Source organism: Oncorhynchus clarkii, chromosome 2 (genome assembly GCF_045791955.1).
Source record: "Oncorhynchus clarkii lewisi isolate Uvic-CL-2024 chromosome 2, UVic_Ocla_1.0, whole genome shotgun sequence".
NCBI lineage: Eukaryota > Metazoa > Chordata > Actinopteri > Salmoniformes > Salmonidae > Oncorhynchus > Oncorhynchus clarkii.
Genome location: NC_092148.1, coordinates 13,235,714 through 13,246,840, shown reverse-complemented (window position 1 = coordinate 13,246,840; position 11,127 = coordinate 13,235,714). Strand labels below are relative to the sequence as shown.

At 43.2% G+C, this 11,127-nt stretch overlaps 2 protein-coding genes across 7 annotated transcripts; one reads left to right on the top strand and one right to left on the bottom strand.

Moving 5' to 3' along the window:
* Positions 1-460: 460 nt before the first annotated feature.
* On the bottom strand, positions 461-5,224 carry LOC139421767 (forkhead box protein J2-like). 6 transcript variants are annotated; one of them, XR_011635680.1, is made up of 9 exons: positions 4,954-5,214; positions 4,330-4,733; positions 4,147-4,221; positions 3,623-3,901; positions 2,833-3,517; positions 2,512-2,714; positions 2,322-2,423; positions 1,834-2,184; positions 461-1,209 (listed from the first exon to the last, which is right to left on the bottom strand). XR_011635680.1 is itself a non-coding variant. In XM_071172901.1 (9 exons), exons 2-9 carry the CDS (start codon positions 4,651-4,653, stop codon positions 1,106-1,108), a joined length of 2,061 nt encoding a protein of 686 aa, XP_071029002.1. In that variant the 5' UTR covers positions 4,654-4,733; positions 4,954-5,224; the 3' UTR covers positions 461-1,105. The 6 variants fall into 6 exon arrangements, 4 of the variants coding, with proteins under 4 accessions (XP_071029002.1, XP_071029006.1, XP_071028992.1 ...); XM_071172901.1 differs by having other exon boundaries at positions 2,574-2,714; positions 4,954-5,224; XM_071172905.1 differs by having other exon boundaries at positions 2,574-2,714; positions 4,330-4,730; positions 4,954-5,224.
* A 2,342-nt stretch (positions 5,225-7,566) lies between these two features.
* On the top strand, positions 7,567-11,127 carry LOC139379556 (ubiquitin-like protein ATG12). Its single transcript, XM_071122375.1, has 4 exons — positions 7,567-7,711; positions 8,597-8,733; positions 10,091-10,153; positions 10,915-11,127. Exons 1-4 carry the CDS (start codon positions 7,609-7,611, stop codon positions 10,972-10,974), a joined length of 363 nt encoding a protein of 120 aa, XP_070978476.1. The 5' UTR covers positions 7,567-7,608; the 3' UTR covers positions 10,975-11,127.

The following is an 11,127-nucleotide window of genomic DNA, read 5'->3' as shown; positions in this document are numbered from 1 at the left end:
ATGTGTTTTGTAAATGTGTTGTGTGGAAGAGTGTGTGTGTGTGAATGTGTCTGTCTCCATTCATCCTGTGTCCTTGCTTATTTCAGCAAGATACAAATCTATTATTTTTGTTTTTTAAAATTGTCACTTGTATCAATGCTATGTAATGTTGGGATTTTAAATGAGGTATTATAAGGATCACATTTTTCTGCCAATTTTATTTCACAAATGTTTTGTATTAATCGGAAGCATTAGTCTTTCTCACTCTTTCATACAGGATGTCTCGTCTCCAGGTGTCTCGTCTCCAGGTGTCTCAACATGACTGGACCCTCTCCTTTCTGACCCTCGCTCCTACGGGGGGAGAGCTACAGATGCTTCTTTTAAAAAGACAATTCAATGAATGAACGAACTTAAACAACAGGGGACTTGATGACATGCTCCATGCTGTTTCTTTTCATTTAGTTTGATGAATTGATTGTTATTTTATATCAACTAAAATATCTCTTTTATTGGGAAAGGTCACATTTTGTGTGGTGTTAACTGTGAACATTCACATTTGAAAAGTAAAATGAAAAAAAAAAAGAAATTTAAGAAATAAAACAAATCCACAAAGGGTTATGTTTCCTTACGTTAAATCTGTCTGGTGTACTGTGTGTTTGATGTTCCATGGCTGTTGGGTGGAAAAACTGGGACAAGGATTAATGTTCTAGTTTGTTATTAACATATGAAGTCTTCTCTGTCAGTTGGAGGATAAATGCATGTCCAGAAGCTTCTGTGAAGACTTCCAGATACAATTGCAGAAAATAAGTAGGAACCAAAAACCTTTCAACCATTTCACTATAGCAATACATGACTGAATGCAGTATCAATGACCATCCTCACTGGCAAGAATAGTGTGTGTGTGGTGAGGCAGATGAATATAGGGTGTAGTGTTTTGTATGGGAGGCTCCTCGGAGTAGGAGGAAGTTTCCCCTAGATACTGATCTATGTTCAGTTTTGCATGTTTCCTCCCAGTGGTCCAGGTTTGTTTTGGGGAGGGTATGCTGATCCTAGATCTGTGCCGGCAGGCAACACTGATCCAGTAGACTTCCTGAGTGGAATCGTGGGGCAAACAGAATTCACTCTGTCAGGCGATCAGAGAGTCCCAGTCAAAGTCATCTTGGATCTCCTCGCTGTTGTTATGGAGATGTTTCATAGGGGGACGGGGTTTAGGTTGAAGTTGGATCCCAGCTGTGTGAGAGAGTGGAGAGAAGACAATATAAGCCTCCTTTGTTGATTATAAAACTACTGCACAGACCTCAAACTATTACAAGGAGTGCAACTCAAGTCCCTTTCAAAGCAGTTTAATGTCCACTTCCCTATTAACACTTCCTGTTTCCTCATCTCCTTCACTATGTTTTTTATTTTTTTTATTTCACCTTTATTTAACCAGGTAGGCTAGTTGAGAACAAGTTCTCATTTGCAACTGCGACCTGGCCAAGATAAGGCATAGCAGTGTGAACAGACAACACAGAGTTACACATGGAGTAAACAATTAACGTCATGATGTGACTGGGGTGGACTTTCTACCTTACCAACCCAACCTAGCTCTGTCCCTGTTACATTAGTGGTAATGAGGCCAAGGAAGGCAAGGAGAGGAAGCCATTTAATAACATCAGAGTGATAGTATATTTGACTAAATAATCCCAACATGTACCATTGAGCGAAGCAAAGCTTTACACTGGTAGAAAATATAACTTTTTGTAAAAAAAAAGGCTTTGCAATGAAAACGCTTGCCAAAACACCACTACTGTGTACTGGAAGATGTAGAGCTAAAATACTGTCAATAGTTTAGAAAAGTGGCTGAGGTCTCACCATTGGCCTGAAGGGCTTCAGTTTGGGTCAGGTGGGGCCTCTGTACACCCTGAGTTTCGGGGTGGAGGGGCCTCCTGGGAGGCTGCCCACTGCTGGAAGGGGGGACCAGAGGGGGGTAGGCCAGGGGAGAGGGGTGGGTCAGGCTGGCCAGGGTGGGGGTGTTGTGAGTAAGGGGTGGGAGGAGCAGAGTTTGAGGGGCACCGTGGGCCAATGGGGAGTTGTTACCGGAGGATGAGCCAATTAGGCCCTTCTGAGTGAAGAAACGGTTCAATGAATCACAGAGCGAAGTGAAGAGTGTCGGCTCCAGCGCCCAATCACAGAGCTCGGCCTGGCGCATGCTCTCCAGGAGGTCTGGAGGAGAGAGGGAGGAGGGGAAAAAACAAATAGTGGGGAGAAAGAGGAATATTGTCAATGTGATAACTATTCTTGTCAATGTAGAAACAATGGGTAGCATTGATCTATAATTATCATGTAGTTTGTTAAGGGACCTGGGTGGCTAGTGAGGTCAATGTTGGCCCAGTCCAGACTGCTGGCGACCCTAAAGCTCTCCTTCAGAGTGTCTGTAGTACTGAACCAGTCTGCTGGCACCACTACAGAGACAAACAGAGAGAGAGGTGGTATAGGTTGTCAAAGAGTTAGTTACCGTATCATATTCACACAGTGCAGTGACAAACCTACAGGCACAGTTGAATAGGTTTTTGAAGTACTAAGGTGTTCAGGTGTTGAGTTGTTATAATCACCACTGCTGTGAGACAGTCTGTCTGCCTCAGGAGGAGGCCCGGGCGCTACAGAGGGTACAAGGTGAGGGGAGAAAGGGGGGAGGGTTGGGGTGTGCAGTGTGGTACTGTCATTGGTCAACACAAATAATGGACCCACGTCCGCTACAGAGAGAGAGAGAGAGAGAGAGAGAGAGAGTTAAACATTCACATACACAGATTCTCTGACAGCATAGACAGATATGTATAAAAACACTCATTTAGAAAGTGAGAGTGAACGTACATTGCGAGGCCACTCTCTCCCTGACGCTTCTGCAGAGGGACTGGAAGGAGGTGTAGAGGTCTGGCAGGTTCAGATCAGAGAAGGAGAAACGGAGAAGGGGATCACAGGAGTGTGACGAGGCATAGGTGGGGGCAACAGAAAGAGATGGGACAGAAAGAGAGGGAACAGAGAGAGCGGGAACAGAAGGAGGGAGACTTCGAGGGGAGACAGAAGAGGGGACAGTAGAGTGAGGAACAGAAAGAGAGGGGAGAGAATGAGGAACAGAAAGAGAGAGGAGAGAATGAGGAACAGAAAGAGAGGGGAGAGAATGAGGAACAGAAAGAGAGGGGAGAGAATGAGGAACAGAAAGAGAGGGGAGAGAATGAGGAACAGAAAGAGAGGGGAGAGAATGAGGGATAGAAAGAGAGGAGAGAGAATGAGGAACAGAAAGAGAGGGGAGAGAGTGAGGGACAGAAAGAGAGGGGAGAGAATGAGGGATAGAAAGAGAGGGGAGAGAGTGAGGGACAGAAAGAGAGGGGAGAGAGTGAGGGACAGAAAGAGAGGGGAGAGAATGAGGGATAGAAAGAGAGGGGAGAGAGTGAGGGATAGAAAGAGAAGGGAGAGTAGCAGAGGCAGTAGATGGGGAGACAGTATCATGGGCGACAGGAAGAGAGGAGACAGGGGACTGCATATAGGGTGGCCGTTGCTGTGGAACCAAGGTGATAGACAACAACAGCTTATTATTTGGTTGTAAAACCCATGATCTTTATCAATCTACTGGATACATTTGTTGGGACTGAACTTACTCTACCTTGCATGGTGGGGGGGATAGTTGTTGACTGGGTTCCTGTGGCGATTCTAAAGACGTATAATGTTCTGTCTGTGGAGATGCTAAAGGCCTATAATGGTCTGTCTGTGGCGATGCTAAAGACCTATAATGGTCTGTCTGGGGTGAATGCTGTGTCTCTGCCTGCATCACTGAGACATTGGGGACCTGGATGGACCCCTCCTCCTCTTCAGCTGGATACGGACGCTTGGTTCCTTTCAGCGGATTGGGCTCTGAGGGGCCGTCCATCATCCAATAGGAACCCTGGAAACACAAGAGGTGGAGGGTTCTCACAATTTATAAGTATTACTTCAAAAGTACCAAAAAGTATGAAACTGTAATATATTCAGTATATTTTGAAATATCAGACTTTTATCTATTTCTAGCCTATGTATTGTATTTCACAGAAAACAGTGGATCACTGAGTGCACTGATCCCTAATGTTTTCACGTGGCAACATTGTGGCCGTTTGAAACATTCACTGTTTGAATGTTTTTAGAATAACTCACCTTCCCAGGGTCACTTTGGGGTCGAGGAACCTTCCGGAAGCATTTATTGAGGGACAGGTTATGTCGGATGGAGTTCTGGGAGGCAAAATAAGCATGAACATGTATTGCAGTAACACAATCATTTTGGATAATCGACTGGACAGTTTGCACATGGAGAGTTTGGAGTATTTCTGAATACTGCACCTTCCATCCCCTGGCAGATCTGCTGTAGTAGGGGAACATGTCACTGATCCACATGTAGATGTCATTCAAACTCAACGTCCTGCCGGGGGCGGCACCTATCGCCATGGCGATGAGGGTGGCATAGCTGTGAGGGGGCTTGGCTTTGGATCCAGAGGAAGGAAAGGGGACAGGGATGGATGGAGGAAGATCACTTCTCTCCCTCCCTCTCTCTTTCTTTCTCTCCCCCTCTTCTCCTCCTCTCTCTCTTCCTGATGGCAGTGAGCTGATTCCCAGCTGGGGGAGCCAGTCTATGCTGGTTAGACTGGAGTCCAAGTTAGAAGACATGCTCTCTCTGTCAGGGCTCTGAGGGTTGGAATAAAAGCCTGCACACACTGCAACCCTCCAGGACCAGAAGTGGCCACCTGCTGTAGAATATAACATGTATAAGAACAGTTCTATAGAACAACATTACAGTAAGACTCACCACAGTAATGCAATACTGTCGTCAGCACTGCAGTTTTAGATGGTGTTGTTTACATTTCACATGTTGTGTTTCAATGGAACTATAACACTCACAATAGAGACTGACTTCAAGTGTTTGTTCATAGTTTTCTGTTTAGTTAGGAGTAAGAGTTATTGACTTACCTCTCTCTCCTTTGTCAATAAAGGCCTCAAGGCCTCAAACACGTAATATTTTATGTTCTCATCAGTTGTGCAGTATACTCAGTGTCAGGTTAGTGTTATTCCTCCCTATTTCTTTATCTCTCGCTCTCATTCCCAAGCGGTTGATCGTCATCGGCTCTTATCGTCTTTTCTCTTTTTGAAAGTTTGTGTGTGGAGAAAAAAAATGTATAGCAGACTGCTTCCATTTTCTCTCCCTCTCTTACTTCCCCTCCCTTTCAGTCTGCCCCTGAATGAGGTCATCCACTCCTCCCCCTCTGTGACATCACAGATTCTGTTCCTCCTCCTCTGAAGGGTTGTCTACACCCCTCGTCTGCTTGAGGAGGCACCTTGAATTTGTATTGGCTGCTATGTGGGTGGCAACAGACTTTAACTTGTAATGAGCTGTTAATATGAGAGTGTATGTGTGTGTGTGTGTGTGTGTGTGTGTGTGTGTGTGCGTGTTTGCGTGTTTGCGCCTGTAGCAGTCTGGTTGCGTTGCTGACGATGTTGGGGAACTGGAAGATGTTGTCACACAGTAAGAGTACTGAGCCCTTTGTTGACAGTCTGCCAATCCTTGCCACTGAGAGAGCAATATGTAGCGAGAAAATGGAGAGAATAGAATAGTCTAGAAGAAGTACTACATCAAAAGGGTGCTCAATGGATCAGATTCAGAGGACTGTGACAGACATTTGTGACAGCAAAATCATGTTCTCAACTCTCAACATGTGTTTATTCAACTCAAGACACAGACGAGACAACAAGAGTATTCAATGCATGTAATTATTTCAATGTCATGCTGTATTTGTATGTATACAGTGGGCATGCTCATAGGGAATTCGTATGATGTCAACCTTGTACACATAACGTAAACTCACCCCATTCCGTACAAATGTGCGCAAAAGCAACATTCAAACGAGGCTACAAATTAAACTAATGGGACTGTAGCCACTGTGTTGACCTCAAAATCGGGGGTGTGAACTAGGTTTCTATTCAGCATTGATTGACATGCTAATAGCTCTATGGTATTGGAGAAAAGTTGAAAAAACGGACCCTCCGTTACATCTAGACGTGTCATGATGCATAAAGCAAATATTTCTGTCTTACAATCTCTCTCCACCAGGTGTCATCCTTTAAAAACAAGAACTGGACAGTGACGGGGTAAGTCTCTTTTTTTTACCCTCTTTTCTCCCCAATTGTTAGTAGTTACTATCTCGTATCATCGCTACAACTCCCGTACGGGCTTGGGAGAGACGAAGGTCGAAAGCCATGCGTCCTCCAAAACACAACCCAACCAAGCTGCACTTCTTAACACAGAGCGCATCCAGCCTGGAAGCCAGCCGCACCAATGTGTCGGAGGAAACACTGTGCACCTGGCAACGTGGTTAGCGCGGCCAGCCCACCACAGGAGCCGCTGGAGCGCGATGAGACAAGGATATCCCTACCGGCCAAACCCTCCCTAACCCGGACAACGCTAGGCCAATTGTGTGTCACCCCATGGGCCTCACGGGCGCGAACCCAGAGTCTCTGGTGGCACAGCTAGCACAGCAGCACTGCGCCCTAGAGCACTGCGCCACCCCTAGTCATTTTTTGCATCTTCATTGCATGCGATCATCATTCTCAAAGCCGCTGTTTACTTCTAAGATCACGTTAGCACCGCCCTAAAAACCCCATTCAAATTTGACACACACCTTCAAATAGGTATGTAATGACACATTATATAAACTCTTAATAGTGTTTTATTTACATAAGGTGATAAGTTGGACAGATCGGGTGAAAAAAAAGCTATTTTTCCACACAATATCTCTCCTTTTCACTATCACGCATTAGTTTCGCATCCCCACCCGACGGGCTCATTGCCTGTTTGAATTACGCAGAAACGGGCAGCGTTTATGTCATATAATTGATTCTGTTGGAATGGGGAGAAATTGTGCTTTACAATGGTATTGACATTACAGTTGATCTGGAAGTATTATGTTTTGGGGCGCTAAAATAAGGGCAATTGTAAGGACCAAGGCGATGTACGAGTTTACGTTACGTTAGATATTGCAGATTTTGATATTTCACTGTAATGTTTTCAATGAATGTCAATTTTAAAGGAATGCATGTCCAGGAAGACCGTAAATAAGCATTAAATTGGTAAAGAAAAGGCAAAAGGATCAAACGTACTGTTGACATGTGGAATGGCTGAACTTGAAGGTCCAACTTTCTACAGCTACCGGACAGTTGACACCCCCTCCTTATTAGCAAAATCTAGGAACATTTTAGATTTATGACAGAGTAAATGAGGTTACACATACAGTACACAGCCAACATTCAGCATATTAAATAAAATACCGAGACTGTCATAGAATTAGACATTGATTGCTAGATCAAGCTGTAAAATAGATTGGCTAAACAAAGACAGCGATAATTGCATGCACAGCACACCTCAATAATTCATGAATAGATGGAAAAACCACGAGATCAACTTTCTACTACGACCACTGTTCACAAATTACACTAAAACGCCCCAACATCAAATACACCAATCGAATGAGACGCATTGACATTGGTTTCGGCAAATAGCATGCAGCGTTTTCCCCATAACGAGTGCGCGTCAGAATCTAGTGCACACACTCATGATAAGGACTGCTGAGGATGTCTGACAACGCAGAGTCTCCTACAGAAACGCAAAAAGATGAGCCTTCAACCCCACAACAGCCTACGGAAGACTCGGGGACGGCAGACGAGAAGAAAAAAAGTAAATTATGAGCGACTGTTTGACTCACAGTTAAATTTACAGTAAGATATCGTGCTTTCTGTTTACAAGCAAACGTGACCCGGAAGAGGTCGATTGACCGTTGTCTCAGTCAATATAATTGAAACAATTTTGTAAACAGAAAATCGATGGTCAGGGATGTTCATACATTTTAAGTAGGGCGGGCGCTGGCTGAATGGTTCACGTTTAGCTTGCATTTCAAACTATGTTTACCTCATAATTTAACACATTATACAAAATGTTTTTTTTAGGGCTGAGTCATTATTTTTATTTCATCAAACATTGAACATGCCAAAATCAATGTTCAGACGTTACGGTCTGTGTCATGGCTATAATGATTTCACAGTCCAAGATCTATCTATTTTTCCAGCTGACTATAACATAGCTGGAAACCAATGATAGTTTAGGTTGCAAAATTAGGTTATGTAGCTAATACATCGATAACTAGTCGCTTTAATAATGCCACTTTAATAATGTTTACAAATCTTGCATCACTCATCTTAAATGTATATATTGTATTTTATACCATCTATTGCATCTTGCCTATGCCGCTCTTTCATTGCCCATTTATTTATATGTATATATTCTTACTCCATTCCTTTACTTTACTTAGATATGTGTCTATTAGGTCATTCTTGTGGAATTGTTAGATTACATGTTAGATATTGCTGCACTGTCAACTAGACGCACAAGCATTTCGCTACACTCGCAATAACATCTGCTAACCATGTGTATGTGACCAATAACATTTGATTTGATAACACAGATCAGGGCATTAACTTTAATCTAGCAGTCTATTGTTATGCTATGCAAAATATACATGTATTCTGTCTCTCTCTCATTCTCCCTTCATCCTCCTCTCCCAAGTTGATGTGTTGTTGAAGGCAGTAGGAGACACCCCCATCATGAAGACAAAGAAATGGTCGGTAGAGAAAGGGAGGACAGTGCAATCACTCTCTCAATTCATCTCTCGATTCCTCAAGATGGAGGCCAATGAACAGCTGGTGAGTTATTGTGTGTGTGCTTCTCAATAGTTGTCTCTTGCCTCCTTCCCTTCAGCTAGAGGAAGTGGACAGGTGATACCTCTGGTATATGCACCAATGAGGCAAAGATATTTAGAACTAACCTAAGATAGTTCATCTGTGTCATTTTACAGTGGGAGCAAATAAAGCCTAGCACGATCCTATAGAGTATCACAGTATGAGTCATTATACCCATAACCTAGCGGTCAAACAGGGAAATGGTTCCAATTGTTTTTCCACCATTCATTTGTCCCATAGGGGAGTTTAGAAACTCTTAAAATAAAGGCTGTGTTTTGTGTAGACTTACCCTGGTGTGACGTTTAGATAACCGTGTAAACTTCTCTCAGACATGGTGACTTTTATCAATATATTTGCCTGTATTTACCCCCAACAAATGAAATGCTAATGTGGCTATTATAAAGAACTACAAATCCTGAATTGAGGAAAAAGTTAATCCAGAGTTTCTTAACCATCTAATGTTAGCTAAATGTTGTAATTAATAAATTGGCAACATTTTTTAAAATGTACCTGTTAGCAAAGGTGCCAGCTAGAGATGACGTGCAGAAGCGTGCAGGGATTTGTAGTCTTGCAAGGTGCCTAGTCTGATGACGTGCAGAAGCGTGCAGGGATTTGTAGTCTTGCAGGGTGCCTAGTCTGATGACTTGCAGAAGCGTGCAGGGATTTGTAGTCTTGCAGGGTGCCAGCTAGAGATGACGTGCAGAAGCGTGCAGGGATTTGTAGTCTTGCAGGGTGCCAGCTAGAGATGACGTGCAGAAGCGTGCAGGGATTTGTAGTCTTGCAGGGTGCCTAGTCTGATGCTAATTATCATATTTGAATCTGAGGATAAATAGAGGTGAATATATTGATAAAAGGAATCTTTTCTGAGAGAGATTGACATGGTTATCTAAGCGTCAAGCGTCAGGGTAAGCATACATGAAACGCAGCCCTTCATTTAAGTGTTTCTAAAAATCCCCTATGAGAAATGAATGGTGGAAAAACGATTGGAACCAATTCCCTGTTTGACCGTTCTTAACGGATGCTTCAGCTTTATAGCCCCTGTGACATGTCTGGACTACCCCTTCTGTCTGTGACTGAGGTATGAACTGGAGAAAACATCCTGGCCCCTTGATATGCACCCACTGTGGCCTTTGATCTGGGACCATAGTGTGTCAGCTTGTTCAATGATTCTAAACACCCATTGCTCTCATCTCTCACACTCACTCACTCTCTCACTCACGCTCTCACTCACTCTCTCACTCACTCACTCACACACATAATGGGCTTTATTGGCAAGTGAAATAGATAATAAACAATAAAAAAAATCTCTCTCTCCACACAGTTCATTTACGTCAACCAGTCATTCTCTCCCTCGCCTGATCAGGAAGTAGGAGTCCTGTTTGAAGTGAGTACTTTTCATTTGAAATCATTTCTGGAGGCCTTGGGAAATGCAGTTTTTCTGTTATCTATTTGTCCTGTGGTAAGTTAGTTGACCACCGGAGGGAGGTCTAAGTGAGCAATTCCCTGTGAGATGGAGCTGTTCTTATCTTCACAGTGACTACTGTTCCCTGGGGCCAGTACACTACTGTATGTGTTATGTCAATACAGGCCTGGAGTATTCACCAAGGATGTATATAAACCCTGGATTGCTGATGCTATGTATTAGCCATTGAGAGGCTAGTAACAAGGAAAATGTTTATTTTTTATTTTTAGCTCATAATATAATTTTAAAAGTATGCATTAAGGTGTCTGTAATAGCATGCACATGACTGTGTGAGAAAATCTGTGAGGTGATTCTGAGAATTTGGTTACAAAATATCCTCTAGCCCAAGGCTACCCCTTCAGTGTTTACAGATCAGAAGGAACTGTATAGATGTTTGGCAGAAGCTCCACTATGCTCATTGCAAGCCTGCATAATGGAGCCAGCATCACATATGACTTACTATCTAATTCTGTTCAGACCTGTTAACACTTGGGTAAAGGCTAAAGGTTTATCAGGCACAGTTCTCCTGGTCTAAGGGTCAGGCTATTAGTGTCCACTTGACCCCATCTTGACCCATGGCCTTGACCGTCCCTATTAAATACCCGCTAAATACTTCAGCTGATGTTTTGTGCTCCCTTTCCTATTCTTCTAAAAGAGTAACTCTTACCCTCTGTGTTTTTCAGTGTTTTGGCAGCGATGGGAAGCTTGTTCTACATTATTGTAAATCTCAAGCCTGGGGTTAACAGTTTTTAGCCCTTTTCAGTTCAAACGCATACACACACAATATTGTTAATACTCCTTCCTTGCCTAAACCAATGTTGTCATTGCTAATTTCTTGTTTGTTTTGCTGTACATAACCCAATGTAAATAAATTGTGACTATATAAAGTAAACCCA